The 19,295-nt window shown below is 42.4% G+C and overlaps 1 protein-coding gene across 3 annotated transcripts in view; it reads left to right on the forward strand.

Annotated features, from left to right (window-relative positions):
* Positions 1-19,295, forward strand: part of DNAJC17 (DnaJ heat shock protein family (Hsp40) member C17) — a 28,781-nt gene that overhangs the window by 885 nt on the left and 8,601 nt on the right. For all 3 annotated transcript variants that reach the window (XR_005718733.1, XM_040226904.1, XM_040226905.1), the window contains exons 2-4: positions 17,558-17,627; positions 17,921-17,979; positions 18,187-18,274. Coding sequence is in view for 2 of the 3 variants with exons in the window: in XM_040226904.1 (XP_040082838.1) it covers positions 17,558-17,627; positions 17,921-17,979; positions 18,187-18,274 (217 nt within the window). In the remaining variant the exon portion in view is untranslated. The remainder of the gene's footprint in view (positions 1-17,557; positions 17,628-17,920; positions 17,980-18,186; positions 18,275-19,295) is intronic.

Here is a 19,295-nt window from a genome sequence, read left to right on the forward strand (position 1 = left end):
AGCAATGTAGGAAGTGGAGGCAGATAAGTTATCAAGTGAAAATTAGTGCCTACAGATGCCCCTGTACTTCCAGGCTGTTCTGCTCATTGTCTGAGTGAGCTTGAGGAAAGAGGAAGCTCTGGGACAGAAAAGCAGGGAGACCACAGGGCCCTTGAGTGATACAGTCAGTACAGCTGCAGCTGAAATCAGAAGTGGTCTGTGGGGTTGTATACAGAGCACCAGAGACATCTTTTACATCTGTCTCATAAGTCTTAAATTTTCACTATTGGTTATGCGTAACACCGATACAAGGGCTTCCCAGGCGGCTCAGTGGTAAAGAATTCACCTGCTAATGCAGAAGATGAAGAAGATGCAGGTTGGATCTTTTGGTCAGGAATATCCCCTGGAGGAGGAAATGGTAACCCACTTCAGTATTCTTGCCTGGAGAATCTCACGGACAGAGGAGCCTAGTGGACTGCAGTCCATAATGTCGAAAAGAGTCAGACACGACTCAGCACAGCACAGCACCACCTATATAATATTATGTGCTGGAAAATATTTTAAGTATTCTATATTTATAAATTGTTTAATTAGTACTTCATTATTAGTGGACATTTCACACTGGATCTAGCCAATGTGTTGGAACCTTGATGTTGAGAACTCTTGAGGAAGGCAGTTATGAGCCACTGATGTATATATTAATCAGAGAAGTGACAGAATCGGATTTTAAAGAAAATATTCAAAGTCAATTTACAGAAAGGACACAGTATGCTCTGGGTAGAGGAGCTGCCACCAGGGGATCAGGTTGAGGCTGTTGTCTAGGCAAGAGGCTGAGGTCTAAGCAGGGCAATGAGGTTGGGATTCAGTTTTCACTCAGGTGAAGTAAGGGGTAGATGAGAAGACGCTGCATTGGCTGTACTGAATCTTAGTTGCAGCACATAGGATCTTCATTTTATCACGTGGGATCTTTCACTGTGGCACATGGACTCTAGTTGCAGCATGCAGGGTGTGGGCACATGGGTTCAGTCGTTACGGCATATAGGTTTAGTTCTCCATGGCACGTGGGATCTTAGTTTCCTGACTAGGAATCAAATCTGTGTGCCCTGCAGTGGAAGCACAGAGTCTTAACCACTGGACTGCCAGGAAAGTCCTTCCATCTGTGTTTTAGAAGAGGGTAGAAACTTTTCCCCCAAACACTATTTGATTCCACAAACTTTTATTAAGTGTCTACAGGTGAAGAGAGCAGTCCCTGGAGGGTTACCTCATCATGTCTGTTTCCACCTTCTCTGTCTCTTGCTTTTGTAGTTCATCATTTAGAAATGCAGAAATCAAAAGTTGATAATTCTAGAAGGTGATGCTTTCTAATCAGATAGTGGTTTCCTAGAGAGTGTAACTTGTGTAGAAAATGACAGCATTTATAACTAATCTTAACAAGTGAGGCCAAGAATTGTTGCTTGTTACATCCCTGTATTGAGAATGGATGGAAATCATAATACAGCATTGAGCAATGTTGGGATTCTAAATGTGCCTTTATAATCATCTTTGTACTAATCACTGCAGGCAGTTAAGAAAGAGAACTCCGGAGTCAGACTGCATGCATATTGGTTCCACTACTTACTTAGTTCATGACCTTGGGCAAACTTCATTTAACATCTGTGTGCCTTGGCTTCCCCATCTGCAAAATAGGAATGATGGCAGTCCCTCACCGGCCTTGTTGTCTGGCTCAGTCCGGGCAAAGCACGTAGAAGGCACTTAGCACAGACTCACTGTGAGTGCATTCATGCTGTTATCATTGTAGCTTCACCTTCCTACACTGTAAGCACTGGTGTCCAATGCAGTCTCCCACAGCTCATGGCTAAGGTTGCCCTTCCCGCCTCACCCCTTCTCATTCGTTAAAGTCTCTGATTCACTTCACACCACACCAGTGATTCTCAACCAAGGCAGTGGTCAGAGTAGAAGGGAGGTGGGGCATCAGGGAGGTAGAACAAGATTGAGGATCAGCAGAGTTCACAAATGTTTGGGAATGGTGGGACTTCAGAGCTGAAGAATTTACCGCTTCTGTTTTCTGACAGCTCACACAATATAGTAAACAATGAATTCTGAGGTAGAGTGAAAGAGGTTGAATAAAAGCATATAAGGAGGGCTTCCCTGATGGCTCAGTAGTAAAGAATCTGCCTGCCAATGCAGGAGTCGGGTGTGATCCCTAGTCCGGGAAGATCCCACATGCTGTGGAGCAACCAAGCCCATGAGCCACAACTACTGAGCCTGTGCTCTAGAGCCCAGGAATCGCAGCTACTAAAGCCTGCATGCCCTAGAGCCCGTGTTCTGCAACAAGAGAAGCTACCACAATGAGAAGCCCGCCCGCCGCAACTAGAGAAAAGCCTGCGCAGCACTGAAGACCCAGAGCAGCCAAAAATAAAGAAATAAGTAAATTTTTAAAAAGCATATAAGGAAAATGCTGTCAGAATAAAGAGGAAGGCATGACTCATGTGATTGGTAGGATCAACAAAGACGTCCCCTGAGGAGGTGTTTTTGTGCAAGACCTTGAGGGGAGAAAGGAATATTTCGCAGCAGGGTTAAAAAAGATCATTATGGTCATTTACTCTCTTCATTTTATAGACAGGAGGATGGAGGTCCAGGGAGGTTATGGAACTTGGTGAGATCACCCAGTGAGTGAGTGTTGGGCCATATTGGAGCCCCAATTTAGTGTTCCTACCACTGCCCTGCACATATCAGTGGAAGCTGACATGTGAATTTCTGTCCTGTTTATAGCAGCCTTGCTTTTCATTTGAAGCCCTTTGCAGGGTATGTAACTCACTGTATCTTGGCAGGTATTACTTGGTAAAGCTAGGTGCTTGAAAATGTGTTTTGATCAACCCTCTGAAGACTCAATTTTTAAATGTATTTACCAGGAAAACTACCATGGAAACTTACTATTGACCTTTTCGGGTTATATTTTATTCTTGCTTTAAGGAAAAGGCTATTTTACCTGTTTGCTAGCTAATGCTTGTATTTAAATCACTTGTTTCAGTTATACCCTAGAATGTGATGCACTGACATCCATTGTTTCTTACCGATTTAAGAAAAGTAAGACAGAGAAGGACTTGAAGGAATGGTATGAGGTTAAAGTGCTTGGCATGACAAGGATTGGGGCATTGCCCAGGATTTGTTGAGGATGTGGCAGGAGATGAATCTGAAAAATGTGGTATCTCTGGGCCTCTAGGCCCTTGGGTGGCTATACTTGATTTTGTGGGTGTCTGGGGGCCATTTCTGGATTTGAGGTGTGCCAGACTCAGTCCGCTGCCTCCAGATGGGTGCCTTGCCTAAAGCCTCTTGCCTCCCGACCAGGCCCTGAGGCGCTAAGGTTGGACACTGAGCCTGGTTTCACTTGTCGTTCGTTTGTTCATTCACTAAGGGCCTGACGGGCACTAGGTAGGACCAGGAGCCCGACCTCCAAGTCTTCTTGGCATCTCTCTGATAATTAACTCATTCCTGGGTTTGGCTGTCTGGCTGAAGCTCTGAAGTTACTTGGCTACCTGTTAAGTCAAAAGGAATGATTCATTTGTGTTTGTAAGCTATTCATTAATGTTCAAGATAATACCTCACATTTATATGACACTAAAGTGCTTTCACATAAATTATCTCATTTGATGTGATCTTCAAAACAAGCCTGTGAGGTATGCAAGGACTATTAGCTCCAATTTATAGATGAGAAGACTGAGACCTGCAGAGTTTAATTGATTTGGCCAGCATAAGGTGTCTAGTAAATGCAGAGCACCTGCCCAAACCTGCGTTTTGTGTATCTTTCAGAGCTGTTTTCCATGACCCACAACTTAGGAGCAATTAGGGCAACAAGAGATGGCCCCAGAAAGCCTCTCGCTCCCATCCTTGACACAGATAGAGATTTGACTCTGTGAGTAAAGCTGCCCAGCCTGGGTTAACTTGAAGGATATTAAGCCAACCTGGACAACTTGAGGAAGTGTATTAAAATTTGTGTTAAAACTACCATAGTGGAGTTTTCATCTCAGTGAAGGTAGAATTCAAAATATTCTCTATTTGCATAACTGCTTTCCCTATTTTTGCTGCTCCTGAATACTTTTATTTGGTTATTATTATTTTTCTTTAAGTCAAGTCTCTTCTTTTTACTAATATAATTTTGTTTATGAAGGAAACCAATGCATTAAGGGGAAAAAAGAATGAGATGTAGGGAGTACCAGGGCCCAGAAAGAAAGAATTCTGTGCCTAGGCAGAGAGAATGACTTTGGGGGTAGGGACCAAGGACATTAGAGGTTGAGAGTGATAGCAGGCCGTGGGGGTGAAGTGAGGAGCTGCCAGACCCAGGGTATCTGTCAGATCTGAGGGGTGGGAATCTCCAGTCTGAGAGAAGAAGGCAGGTGAGATTTTAGAGTCTGAGCATGATGTAAACCTGCTTAGGGTAAGGGTGGGAGGGAGAGGCAGGCCTGAGAGAAGAGGGCATCTGAGGAGGTGGGGGTGGAAAAGGAGACTGGCCTCCAGATGTAGACCGGTCTGGTCTGGGGACATGGGCTGAGAAGGAGGGCAGGGCTGGGGTTGAGGCTCAGGAATGGGTACTGGGAGCACTAAAGGGAGACCCAGAGGTGAGAGCTGAGGGGAGGGAGGACCAGAGGAGTGACCTCAGGGATGGGCTGGGGACCTGCATCCTTTAAGGCGCATAGGGGCAACTTATGGGCAGAAGCAGCCCAGGCCCTGTGCATGGTCTTGGTTGGTTCAGGCTGCACAGGTCACTGTCCTGAGTCTGGACCATGGTTAGCAGACTGTGAGAGATGTTGGTGTGAGGCCCAGGTGCCCGCAGAATCATCTCACAGTACTACTGGCAGGCCTACATTTGGAAATGTTGAGCTGAGAGCACTGGTCTGGGCAGTGGCTGGCACCCTCTTTGCTCAGAGCCTTAGGAGCAGTCCCGTTTCCACAGAAATTTTGAAATTTCTCTGTAGTGCTGTTGCAATGTAGACCATAGGCTGTAAGAAATGAAAGTGACCAATCTTTTAGGCAGAGGGGACTTCCAGGTAAGCTCTGTGGTTTACTTCCTGCCTATGGCATCAGGCGGTCACATAACCTTTGGGGTTGTGGCTAGTGCAGGGTTGATGAGATGTCTGCTTCCCACAGGCTTGGCAAGAAAATACTGCCCAGGCTGAGATTACTAACTATTTCTCCTTCTGGAACTGGGCCTGTAATGACTTCTAGCTGATTCACCAGCATGATTTGTTCGTTCGGTATCTGTTGTCACATGGAGCGGCCTCCCTGTGTGTCCTCTGTATCTGAGTCTAACCTGTGAGTTGGGCTTTGAAAACTGGACTTAATTACTTGTACTATTAATACTTACTTGGCTCCAAGTTTTATTATATGAAATGATAACAGCCTTCTAAAAAATAATGATCTCTTCTTTGTAAGGCACCTTTCTTTTAAGTTAATGAAGGCTATTTTATATTTATTGAGCCCCTTAGCGCCTGGCTTTTTTGTCTAAGTTGGGAATTCATTCCTTTCAAGAGCTGAAACTGGAGGCAGGTGGATTGTCAGAGGCCCTCCTGTGTGCCTAGCCCAGTGGAGACGGCGGGAGACCCAGCTCCAAGCTCCTTTCCCTGCTCTGGGCTTAGGTTGCTGCAAGTGGCCAATCCAGTTATGGAGCCCCCAGGAAGGGCTGGGCTAATGCATAACTCATTCTTCCCCTCTCTGATGCAGGGGGATAACATTTAGTTCCCACTGTGGTTCTTTTATCAGTCTGTTATAGTGATTTCTTCTTAAGAGGAAGTGTTAGCAGGTAGAAGGAGAAATTATGAAATAGTGTGGGAGGATCTCCAAGGCTTGGAACAGCACCCACTTCCTTCTGCTCTTCAATAGGCCAGAAGCAATTGACATAGTTGAATTTTCCTAATTGTGTTTGGTTGAGAACAAATGGATGTTTGCCCCTTTCATTCAAAAGGTATTTATTGTGTGCCTACTGAGTGCCAGGCACTGCCCAGTGCACTGTTCTGGGCCCTAGGGATAAGCAAAACTCCCTGTCCCCTAAAGCGCATTTCCCTTTATTTCTAAGAACCCCCATAATTTCCTATACCTTTGTGCTCTCATTTGAAGTACAATCATAACCAGTGTGTCTGTTTTTCCAGGCCATACCAAAAAAGAAACAGCAGATTTATAAGCACTTCCAAAGATATGCTGGTATCTGGCACAGTCTAGTAGGGAAGAGATATTTCTATAAAAGAGTAGAATTTAAGGGACTTCCATGTTGGTCCAGAGGCTATGACTCTGTGCTCCCAATGCAGGGGGCCCTTGTTTCATCCCTGGTCAGGGAACTAGATCCTGCATGCCACAACTAAGACCCAGCTCAGTCAAACATACTTTTTTTAAAGTAGAATTTAAGACCATCATCACCTGAGGAAGCATAGGAAAAGCCTGACTCTGCCCTCAGTAACATCTGAGCATTTTGTACTGTTCAGTAGTTTATGTTCTGAGTGATGATCCTGCGTGACGGAAGACTGATCAAACTCAAGTAGTGTCCTAGGATGGAGAAGGGAAGGGAGTAATCTGTGGTATTTTTAAAAGGCATCAGGAGAAAAGACCGCACTTTTGCAAATTGGAATTTAAAGTCCTCATAGAGTTTAGGTTCATCTGAGATCGCTGTCTCTTAGAGACAGCCTTGGAAAAATCATGGTCTGGGCAGGGGCTTTGGGTTAGAAGCCCCTCAGTTGTCACCTAGGTCCTTTCTCTGAAGTCTCAGGAAATGTAAACAACTATTTCCAAGTGCTAGGGAGACCTGAGTTTTTAGGAGAAACCTACAGGTAAAGAAGGAAAACTGTAAGTGTTGAGATAATTCAGTAGCTTTTGGCAACTTTCAGTGGCTGCCTCAACCCTCCCTGGGTGTCCGAGCACCTGCAGACTCCGTTTCATAAAGGAGCTGCCAACCCTGGGATTAAATAGTCCTCTCTCTCACATAATAACACAGAAGTCGTTCTGTTTCTTTATTCTTCTGAAAGTTCTTCTTCCTTCTCAACTTAATCATGATTAAGAAAAATATTATTGCATCTTTTTGCCCTCTTGAGCTGCTAGTAAGGTGGAATTATTTCTTAATAAACAGTATTGATACAGAAGCTTTTCAGAGGCCTGTTGTAGGAGAGTTGTGTTTATGAGATGAGAAATTTTTCAGGTACTACTCACTCCAGGAGGGCTGGGCGGAGCTGGGAGTCCTGTTTGTAGCACAGAATACCAAACTGCAGGCCAACTGATTCAAAGTCAGAACTGGCCTTCCAGGCTAAAACCCAGCAATGGGCCTTGCCCAGGGCAGGCTTAGCAGCTAAAGATTGTAATAACTAGTTAATCAGGACAGAAGATTGTAATAACTAGTTAATCAGGACAGACACACTTGATCAGCATTCTTAGGCCAGCTGGGTTTTTGTTCCTGGCCATTCTGGAGGATCTCAGGCCACCTGCACTTTGAATGAGGGTAGTTCAGAGCCCCTGGGGGCTGACCAAGGATAGAATTTGAGAACTGCCCCCAGCATTCCTGAAACCAGCCTTGTACACCTTGAGCATTCATACTGGATTGACCTGGGTCCTTTCCTGAAGTTTCCAAAGTCAGGTTGGCATCATCCTGGGCTGGTATAACAATTTACCTCCCTCCTAGGAGTGGATAAACGAGAGGTTTGGGCCTTATATTGAGTACCTGGTTTTGTTAGGTACTTCACATGGATTATTCTCTTTAATCTTTACAATGACTCTATGTGTAGGGGATACTTCCCACACTTTGTAGTTGAAGAACCTAAGGCTGAGTGTTATTTGGTAATTTGCCCCAGATTGTGCTAATAGCATGCAGAAGATTCAAAATTTTAAAACATTATCTGTTAGACTCCAGGACCTTCTTTCTTTCAGTGAACCATGTTGCTTTCTAGCTTAGGTTAATTGAAAGAAGCTAAACATCCCTGGTTTTTTGTTTTTTGTTTTTTTAAAATATATAATTAACATGTAACATTATATTAGTTCAGGTGTACAGCATAATGATTTGATATATTTGAGATATATATTGTGAAATAATCACAAAATAAATCTAATTAAATTACATCCATCACTGTACATAGTTACAATTTTTTTTCCTTGTGATAAGAATTTTAAGATCTACTCTCTTAGTAACTTTCAAATATACAGCATGGGGCTTCCCTGGTGGCTCAACAGTGAAGAATCCACCTGCCAAAGCAAGAGACTCGGGTTCTATCCCTGGGTCAGGAAGATTCCTCAGAGAAGGAAATGGCAACCCATTCTAGTATTCTTGCTTGGGAAATCCCATGGACAGAGGAGCCTGGTGGGCTACAGTCCAAGCAGTCGAAAAGAGTTGGAAACAGCTTAGCAAGTAAACAACAACAACTAACTATAGGTGCCATGCTATACATTTTATCCCCATGGCTATTTGTTTTATAACTGGAAATTTATACCTTTTAATCCCCTTCACCCATTTCGCTACCCCATTCTGCCAACTGCCTGCCTCTGGGGCAATCTGTTCTCTATATCTATGAGTTGTTTCTTGTTTGTTTTTTAGATTGCACAGGCATATGAGATTATATGGTATTTTTCTCTGACTCATTGACACTCAGCATAATGGCGTCAAAGTCCATCCATATTGTCACTGATGGCAAGATTTCCATTTTTATAGCTGAGTAATAGTTCATTGGGTATATCTATCTCTGTGTGTGTGTCTGTAAGGGTATGTGTATGTATAATCTCCATGAAATTAAAAGACACTTACTCCTTGGAAGGAAAGTTATGACCAACCTAGACGGCGTATTAAAAAGCATAGACATTACTTTGTCAACAAAGGTCCATCTAATCAAGGCTATGGTTTTTCCAGTAGTCATCTATGGATGTGAGAGTTGGACTGTAAAGAAAACTGAGCGCCGAAGAAATGACGCTTTTGAATTGTGGTGTTGGAGAAGACTCTTGAGAGTCCCTTGGACTGCAAGGAGATCCAACCAGTCCATCCTAAAGGAGAGCAGTTCCGGGTGTTCATTGGAAGGATTGATGTTAAAGCTGAAACTCCAGTACTTTGGCCACCTGATGCGAAGAGCTGCCTCACTGGAAAAGACCCTGATGCTAGGAGGGATTGAGGGCGGGAGGAGAAGGGGATGACAGAGGGTGAGATGGCTGGATGGCATCACCGACTCGATGGACGTGAGTCTGAGTGAACTCCGGGAGCTGGTGATGGACAGGGAGGCCTGGCGTGCTGCAGTTCACGGGGTCGCAGAGTCGGACACAACTGAGTGACTGACCTGAACTGAATGTATAATCTCACATCTTCTTTATCCGTTCATCCATCAGAAGACACTTAGGTTGCTTTCATGTCTTGGCTACTGTAAAGAATGCTGCAGTGAACATGAGGGTGTTTGGATAAATACTCAGAAGTGGAATTGCTGGGTCATTTGACAGTTCTGTTTTTATCTTTTTAGTATTTATTTGGGCCAAATCACACAGCTTGTGGGATCTTTGTTCCCCAACCAGGGATCAATCCCTGGCCCTTGACAGTGAAAGTGTGGAGTTCTAACCACTGGACTGTCAGGGGATTCCTGGTAGTTCTATTTTTAATGTTTTTGAGGAATCTCTATACAATTTTTTGTAGTGGCTGCACCAGTTGTATACCTGGGATTACTTTCTCCATATCCTCATATTCTGTTTTTTGATAATAGCTATACTAACACGTGTAAGGTATTAATAGTATCTCATTGTAGTTTTGGTTTGCATTTATTTGCCTGATGGTTAGTCATGTTGAACATCTTTTCATGTGCCCGTTGGCCATCTGTATATCTTCCTTGGGAAAAATGTCTGTTCAGATCCTCTGCCTATCTATTAATGAGATTGGTTTTTTTCTTGTTTATTTTGGGTCTTTTTATTAACCTCTTATCAGATATGTGATTTGCAAATATTTTCTCTGATTCCATAGTTTGCCTTTTTACTTTGTTGATTTGCTATGTAAAAGCTTTTTAGTTTGATGTAGTCCCACTTGTTTAGTTTTTGCTTTTGTTTGTTGCTTTTGCTTTTGCTCTCAAATCCTGAAAAAACAAGAAATCGTTGTCAGGAACAGTGTTAAGTAGCCTGATTTCCATGTATTCTGCTTGAAGTTTTATGATTTCATGTCTTACATTCAAGTCTTTAATCCACTTTGAGTTAATTTTTGTGTATGTGTAAGATAGTGATCCAGTTTAATTCTTTTCATGTGACTACATAGTTTCCCCAACAGTATTTTTTATTTTTAAAAATTTTATTGAAGAAAAATTTCATTGGCACATAGTTGATTTAAATGTTGTGTTAGTTTCAGGCGGAGAGCAAAGTGATTCAATTTTCCATATACATATATTTCTCTTTTTCAGATTCTTTACCCATGTACGTTACTATAGAGTAAGTTCCCTGTGCTCTATAGTAGCTCCTTGTTGGTTTTTTATGTACAGTATTGTGTGTATCTTAATCCCAAGCTCCTAGTTTATTCCTCCCCACTCCAAAACTATTTATTAGGGAGACTGTTCTTTCGCCATAGCACAGTCTTGGCTCCTGTGTTGTAAATTAATTGACCGTATATGTGTTGGTTTATTTCTCAGCTGTCTATTCTGTTCCATTGATTGAGGTGTCTGTTTTTATGCCAATACCATACAATTTTGATTACTATAGCTTCGTAATATAGTTTGAAATCAGGACGTATGATGCTTCTAGCTTTGTTTGTCTTTCTCAAGATTGCTTTGCCTATTTGGGATGTTCTGTGGCTCCATAAACATTTTAGGATTTAAAAAAAATTTTCAGTGAAAATGCTCTTGGAATTTTGATATGGATTGCATTGGATCCATAGATTTCTTAGGGTAGTAAAGACATTTAAATAATATTAATTCCTCCAAACCATGAGCTTGGAATATCTTTCCTCTTATTTGGTCTTCTTCAACTTCTTTAATCAGTGTCTTACAGTTTTCGGTATACAGGTTTTTCACCTTCTTAGCTAAATTTATTGCTAGATATTATATTCTTTTTGATGAAATTGTAAATGGAGTTGTTTTCTTAATTTCTCTTTTCTGATAGTTCATTGTTAGTGCATAGAAATACAGCAGACTTTTGTGCATTGATTTTGTATCCTGCAAACTTTACTGAATTCTTTTATTCTAACAGTTTTTTGTTGACCTCTGTAGGGTTTTCTATATGTAATATGTCATCTGCAAGTAATGACAGTTTTACTTCTTCCCTTTTGATTTGGATACATTTTGTTTCTTTCTTTTTAAAAAATCTTATTTATTTGACTGTTTTGGGTCTTAGTTGTGGCACGTGGGATCTTTGTTGTGTCATGCCAAGGGTCTTTCGTGATCTTGAGTGAGTTCAGTAGTTGTGGCACACAGGCTTAGTTGCCCCGCAGCATGTGGGATCTTAGTTCCCTGACTTAGTTCCATGGGGTCAGCCCCATGTTCCCTGCATTGCAAGGTGGCTTCTTACCACTCGACCGCCATGCAAGTCCTGGGTGCCTTTTATTACTTTGCCTTGTCTAATTGCTCTGGCTAATTATGTTTGTTTGTTTGTTTGAACATTTTTTTTCCTTGATGTGGTAAGTAATACAAGCTCACTGTGAAAAGTAAATGTCAACTATAATGCTCTCTTTCAGAAATATTTTTTATATTTTCATCTAGTGAGTGTGAACTCCCTTCTTGGCCTTCTCTGACACAACTCTGGCAAAAGGTTTGGGGTGCTTTGTTACAGCTGGTGAGGGTGGAAGTCCAGACCCCCTGTTCCTTCTTTGATGGCAGGGAGTGATTGGGAGCCACAGTTTTTCCTATGGTATATGGCTAGAATAGAACAGTTATTGTCTGAAATAATGATTGCATAGTTTTTCATTGAATGGATTTTCAGTATCATAATGATTGCTTCATTATGTCACAGTTTTCTCATTTGTAAAATGAGGATAATAATTTCTACCTCATAGGAACGTGTGAAGAGTTATGTAAGTTACTGGGACTTCCTGGTGGTCCAGTGGCTAAGACTCTGTGTTCCCAATGCAGGGGCCCCAGGTTTGATCCCTGGTCAGGGAACTGGATCTCTCATGCCACAGCTAAAGTTTGCTTGCCCCAACTAAGAGTTCACACACCACAACCAAGAGATCCCATATGCTGCAACTAAGACCCGACAAAGCTAAATATACAAAATAGTTTTTTTTTTTTAAAGGAGAGAAATCCCATTTTTAAAAAATAGAGCTAAGTAAGTTACTGTATATAAAGCACTTCAGAAAGAGCTTGCTACATGGTAGATGCTAGCAACCATTTTGGAATGTAGATTATTTCTGACTTTTTCTTTTATAAATATGCTATAATGAACAGCAGTGTTTATAAATACTGTATAAACTTCTAAGTATTTCTTTAGAAGAGGCCTTGCTGGATCAAAAGGTCTGCACTTTTCAAAGCTTCCTGATATATACTGCTAGATTACTTTGCAGAATCATTGCAGAAGAAATTCCTTGGCAGTCCAGTGGTAGGGCTCTGCTCTTCTACTGCAGCAGGTGGGGAGCAGGGGTTTGATCTCTAGTCAGGGAGCTAAGATCCCGAAAGCCACGGGGTGCAGACAAAAAAAACCCAAACAGACCAGAATCATTGTGTTAATTTACGTATTCACCACAAAGCCACCAATATTAAATACCATCCTTTGTTTTCCTTGTTGTCAACTGAGAGGTGAAAAAGACTTAATTTTTATGTGTGAGGCTGAACATTTTTCATGTCAACCATTTATGTTCTATGATTCTCTTTTCATGTTCTCTGTTTTCTTGTAGTTTCTTTTTCTTGTGTTTTTTTTTTTTTTTTTTTTCTGCATGGCTTCTTTGTGAAGATACCATGCACATACTTCTCTCAGTTATCATTTCCCTTGTCCTTTCTTTTTTTAACTTCTTTTTTATATTTAATTGGAGGATAATTGTTTTACAATGTTATGTTGATTTCTACTGTACATCAGTGTGAATCAGCTGAAAGTATATATATATATCCCCTCCCTCTTGAGCCTCCCTCCCACCCCCCTCATCTTTTAGTTTTGTCTGTGATTTTTTGCTTAGATCATTGTAAATCCATTCATTTTGTATACGTATACATGTGTGTGCATGTATGTGTGATTCCTTCCCTTGCTTTAATGCTTAGGAATTTCTTCCCCACACTAAAAGTAGATTAATAGTCCCATCATTTTCTTTTAGTTTCATTTTTTGTATTGAGTTTTTTTTTTTTTAATCTATTTGGAATTATTTTGGTACATGGCTTGAGATGAAGAACTAACTTTTTTCACTCATTATGTTGGATTTTAGTAATACTTTTTACCATACATTGAATTTTTACATTTATTACTGTTTGTTTCTTGGCCATGCTTATATGTTCCATTAATCTTGTCTTTGTGCTTCACGACAAACTTTCATTAGCTCAAAGAGAACATTGGGGTTCAAGTTCTTTGGGCTTGGAGACCCCTAAAGCCTCTTTAGTCATTCATCCTGATTCATTACTTTTGATCTTAGAAGGCTTTCCACATCTGGCCCTGCTCATATGCACTGTGGGGCTTTTCCTTCAAATTGGTCCAGTCTCTGTTTTATGAATCACACATACCTTATGAATCATGCTAAGTTTCTTATATTTTCAGTGTCACACCTGAGTTACCTTTATCTCTTTCTCTTCTCAGGCCAGTTTTGCGTTTCTTTGCCTTCATGTGTGGCCTCGCTCCCTAGCATTTCTTCATCCCAAGTTTGTATTTTTAAAACTTGTTTATGTGAATTTTATTCTTTTCCTGGTTTTCTTCTGTTACTTTTCTTTGGTCAAGGTTTTTTTTTTTTTTTCTTAATTAAAATATTCTTTGACAAAAACATTATTTTTACTTCCATGTTTTATTGCAACCACGTCTCTGCCTTTTCATGTCATTTTCTGTTCTCAGTACCTTTTCCTCATTAAAGGAAAACCTATTTCTCCTCTGAGCTGGTTTGGGGCTTGAAGGGAAGTCAGGTTCTTCCACACCCTCTGTCTTGAATGCCCTTTCTGGCTCTGCTTGGAGAACTATTACTCACCTTTCAGATCCAGCTCAGATGTTATCTCCTGTGTGAGGCCTTTACGGCTAAAATTAACTCCTCTCTCTCTCTTTTTTTTTTCTTTCCCATTCTTAGGGACCTCACTTAAGGAATCTTACAACTGTAGTATAATTCAATGTTTTCACAGCCATTTTCCTTGCTAAGCAGTGTCCTTCCTCCGATTATTCTCTGTATCCCCAGCTTCAGCTCAGTCCTTCTGTATTTTCCATGCTCCATGAGTAGACCCAGGAGGTCGGGTAGATTTGGTGCTGTACCGAAGTGCTCTCAGAGAGCTCCCCTCCTATCTGTAGACATTCCTCTCTAAGAATGAATACCAGCATGCCCTTGACTTTCTGACCTCACCCCTCCCCTTACTCATCGGGCCACTGCATGAGACTGGTAATTTTTTTCAATAGGATTCCTAAATACAGAATGTTCAGCTCCTCACACCTTTAAGGGGTGATTTGGAAATGGAGGCCCAGGCTAGGCCTTGAGGGGATAGAGGTCCAGGATCCATCAAGTTGATTGGGGCAGTTGTGTTTGGTTATAGATGTTGAGTGTGTGGGAGGCTGGAGGGGTGGGAGTAAGATGGGGGTCCACCCAGATGGGGACTGAGGTGACCTTGGTCTAGTTATACTGTTGCTTCAAGTGAAATCTGACGAGACTGTTAAAGACATTTGTCGAAGGAACATTTTCTGGAAAGAATTGATGAGAAAACAAACTAATATATGTAGATTAGTTTCCCATTATTATATAATTAGTTTTTTTTTGTTTGAACAATTTTCCTGTTTAAGTTAAAAAAATTCTGATATAGAGCATTAAAATGAAATATAAAGCAGAAAGCTATTTAATATCATTCCTTTAGAATAAAAAACTGTAAAGCATTCTCTAAAGAAAAGAAAATGAAGAGTGTTTTACCACCTAACCCCCTCTTGCCTCTTATTTTGCTTTCCTACTGTTCCTACTATTTACTCCTTCCCTCCGTCTTATTGAACTTTGTCACATTTACAAAAAAGGACACTAACACTTTAAAAGAGCTCCATGATACAAAAGAAACCATCTTCCACAAAATTCAGCCTTTGTAGGGCATGCCTGCTAATCCTGGTCCTGAGGGCAGTGTTGCAAATTGAGGCAAAAGACACCCTGTTCTCCCTTCCTCTTCCTCTCAACCAGTTCAGACACAGCGCCTGGGATCAGAGAGTGAGGAGAGGTGGGGGCAGAGAGGCAGAAACAAATCCCAGTGCCTTCTGTTGGAATGATCAGGGGGAAGGTCTTTGAAAAGAGGGCTGGGGAAATAGGGAAAGAACATTAGCTTTTTAGTTCTCTCTCTCTTTATATATTTTTGTATTGTTTTACTTATTGAAAACCAAAAGACACTTGGTCTCCTACATTGGCAGGCAGATTTTTTAAACTACTGAGCCATGGGGGAAGCCTGCAAATATAAAGAATATATAATAAAGGCTTGGTTTAAAGTGAAAAAGAAATAAGGCCCTAGGCATAAATGGAGAAGGGAAAAGAAAGAGTAAAGGGAGGAATGACAAATGATAAGTTGCCTCAAGAGTAAAAGATGACATGTCAAATGTAAGACTGTATATGAAACTGTCACCTCCTCTTGCCTTATTATTATTTTTAATGAGGAGGAGGGGGCGACAGGATGAGATGGTTGGATGGCATCATAGAGTCAGTGGATATGGGATGAGATGGTTGGATGACATCATAGAGTCAATGGATATGGGTTTGAGATAGTGAAGGACAGAGAAGCCTGGTGAGCTGCAGTCCATGGGGTGGCAAAGAGTCAGACACGACTGAGTGACTGAACAACAAACAGTGAAAAAAAAGCTGGATTTTGTTATTGTTGTCATTACTTATTGTTGGTGAAGACCTAGGTTGGGGTGAGGAGGTGAACATAGGTGGGCTGTTGGGAAGGTTAGGGGCCAGGGAGGGACTTTTACACTTTCTGCCCAAAGCCTGTGCTGGGAGTGGTTCCTGCTTCCTCAGGCTCAGCCAGGAGAGCTATTAATAGATGGGCTTGCTTGCCTGGGCAAGTGAAGGTGTGGTTCCAGCTCTGGCCCAGCAGGTGGCAGCACACCCCAGAGGTCCTGGGCTAGCTGTAGCCAAAGGTGCAGGCGGCACTGGGCCACAGACCCTCCCCTGGGGGTGCTGGCTGTTTGCCTCTGAAGGCCCTTTTCTAGCACACTTTGGATTGAAATGTTTATTGGTTCCCCATAGGAAGCCTGGAGAGCCAGTCTGCTCAGCTACTGGTAGAGGTTCTGGGCTAGAGGCTTCTCCTCCCAAGAGTTTTGAGCAGTAGGTAACATATACAGGCAGAGTGAGGGCAAGGCCTCAGAAAGCAGAGGATTTCTGGGTTTTGTGCTCTGAGTGGGGAATATTCAAAAGAGAACCTTGGTAGCTATGTTTGTTTATTTTTACTAATATAAAAATTAATACATATTTTCTTTTTAATAAAGAGGTGCAAAGATGAAAACTAAAAATAGACCATAGCTTTCCCACCAAGATAACCCCTGTTATCAATTAAAAAAAAAATAAAGACTAGTTTAAGGTTTGAAAATTAGAACTACAGAAAAGTATACAATGAGAAGTGAATGTTTCTTTCCTCTCCACTTTCAGCTTCTCTCCAAAAGAAACCACTGTTTCTTGTGATTGCTGTGAGGAAAAAAGGAAAACAAAGGCTTGCACATGCTCGAGTGTTTCTAACTATTTTCATTTTTTGTTTTTGGTTTATTTTTAACCCCCAAGTTATCATATTAATATGTACTGTTCTAAACCCTGTTTTTTTAATGCACTGTACCTTGGAGATACTTTCTTTTTTTTTAAGTTGAGGTATAATTGACACATCACATTGGATTAGTTTCAGGTGTAGAACATAATGATTTGCTGTTTGTCATCATACCTAATCAGTTTTCTTTCTTGTAATGAGGACTTGATGTTTCTGGACAGCACATATAGACTTTTGTCTATGGTGATTTCTTAAATGAGTCTCCCCGTTGTTGGAGATTTTGGTGGGCTTTACTTTGGGGCTTATATAAACTATGTTTTAGTGGGCATCCTTGTATATTTATTTTGGCATGCTTCTGCAAGTCCAAATTCCATAATAAGTCAAAGAGAAAGTACATTTAAAGTGTTGATGGCTAAGTTTCCCTGCAGAAATGTTGCCCTGGCCTACATTCCATTACACTAAGACTGTGTGAGTGCCTGTTTCTGGGTGGCTAGAGGGACTCTGCCCCTGCCAGGAGCCTCTGACATCCACAGAGGTGAGACTGGGCGCTCGGCAGGAAGCAGGCCCAACCCTGCTGCTGGGCAGCCTTCAGCTTCCTCCATAGCCTTTGCTTCCACTGAAGATCTCCACTGTGGTTGTGAGATGACTGTTTCAGTGTGGCAACCTTCCTGTAGCTATGCAGAGCCCTCCCTGGATTTTCCTTATCCCGTTACCAGTGTTTTCCTGTCTCTCTTGGGGTGAGAGAATGAATAACCCAATCTTGTCTCTTCCAGGTGAAGAAGGCATATAGACAGAAGGCCCTCTCCTGCCACCCAGACAAAAACCCGGATAATCCGAGAGCAGGTGAGCCTCTCCTAGGCATGGGGAGGAGCCCAACCCACCTGGGTGTGATGTGAGTGCCATGGAGGTCAGTGCACGCAGCCTGACTTTGGGCACTGGGCCCATGGCTGCACTTCACACGTTAAGGGCATCTGATCAATTGCTGATATACTTACCCTTTTTTGTTGGTTGGGCACCTGTTGATGTCTTCCTTTCCAGCAGCCTGTGGCTTCTTTGAGGCGCTTTTCTGAGGGAGCACACTGTCACCAAGTCTAACTGTACTTTTCTCTTCTCTCTTTTTTGATCTCTATGTTTAGCTGAACTCTTCCACCAGCTTTCTCAGGCCTTGGAGGTACTGACCGATGCTGCTGCCAGGGTAAGCACATCCTCCTCTGTCTGAATTGTCCCCCACATTTAGAGACCGCTGTGTGCTTCATCCTCTATACTCGGCCATGCTGTCCTCGCCTGGAGACTGTCACCAGACAGCCTCACTAGCTCTAGGGCTAGAGGCGGGGCCAGGGAGGAGGCCTGGCGCTGTGTGTGTTAGCCCGTTGACTGCTCCTGTGCTCCTTCCTTCTGTCAGGCTGCGTATGACAAGGTCAGGAAGGCCAGGAAGCAGGCGGCAGAGAGGACCCAGAAACTTGACGAGAGAAGGAAGAAAGTAAAGCTCGGTAGGTGGCATCGTGGTGCTGGCGCCCTGCGGTTGGCCTGGGTTGTTTTTATGCAGCTTCGCCACCTTTGCTCCTGTAGCTTCAGTTCCAGCCACTCAGAGCTTTGGGCCCCAGTCCTGGGCATAACCCGGTTCTCAGGGGCGGCTCTTGAAGGACAGGCTTAGGAACAGTAATGATGACTAGGCGTGCTATTAGCTCAGCATCGTGACAGGTGTTTTACTGCCTGCTTTAATTATCACAACTATCCAAAGAGCTGGGTGTTACAAAACCTATTTTTATAAACAAAAGAAGCTAAGGCACCAAAAAGATAAGAACGTGCTGGAACCAGGATTTGAACCCACACAGCACGAGCACAGTCAGTGTCCTTGTTGGCCGTGCTATCGTTTATCTGTGTCATTTGTCCAAGTTCCACACAGAGTTCTCACTCTGAAATCCCCTCAAAAGGATCCAAAGAGAGCCAGACATTTGCCTTTTGAAAAACAGCTTTATTGACATTATTTTGTATACCCTATTGTCCACCCATTTCAAGCGAACAACTCAGTGATTTTTAGTAAATTTAACAAATGGTGCAACTATGACTCTAAGTCAATTTTAGAACATTTTCATTACCCCCACAAGATTGGTTCAGGCATTCTTCACTCAATTTTTCTCCCCTTCATCTTGCCTGTTTCACATCCATATATTTATTATGTACATATACCATCCTGTACCTCCATCAAAAACAAACAAACCTGGAGTTTAGGTAAGTAAAGTGAACAGAAAAGAAAGCAGCGAGTCCCAGACCTGAGAGAAGCATTTGCTGCAGCAGCTGGCCTGGGACAGAGCCACAGGCAGGTTTCTCTTGGAAGGTGGGAAGGGCTCCAGGCCCTGGGGTGATGTCCTTGCATGGAGGCTGCTGTCCCTGTAGCTGGGTCTGCAGTGAGGCTTGGTAAATGTGAGTTGAGGGGCAGGTAGAGGAGACAGTGGAAACTCAAGCACAGTGGTGGGAAAGAGCATTGAAGCCAAGGCAAGGTCACAGGCT

Source organism: Oryx dammah, unplaced genomic scaffold (genome assembly GCF_014754425.2).
Source record: "Oryx dammah isolate SB20612 unplaced genomic scaffold, SCBI_Odam_1.1 HiC_scaffold_26, whole genome shotgun sequence".
NCBI lineage: Eukaryota > Metazoa > Chordata > Mammalia > Artiodactyla > Bovidae > Oryx > Oryx dammah.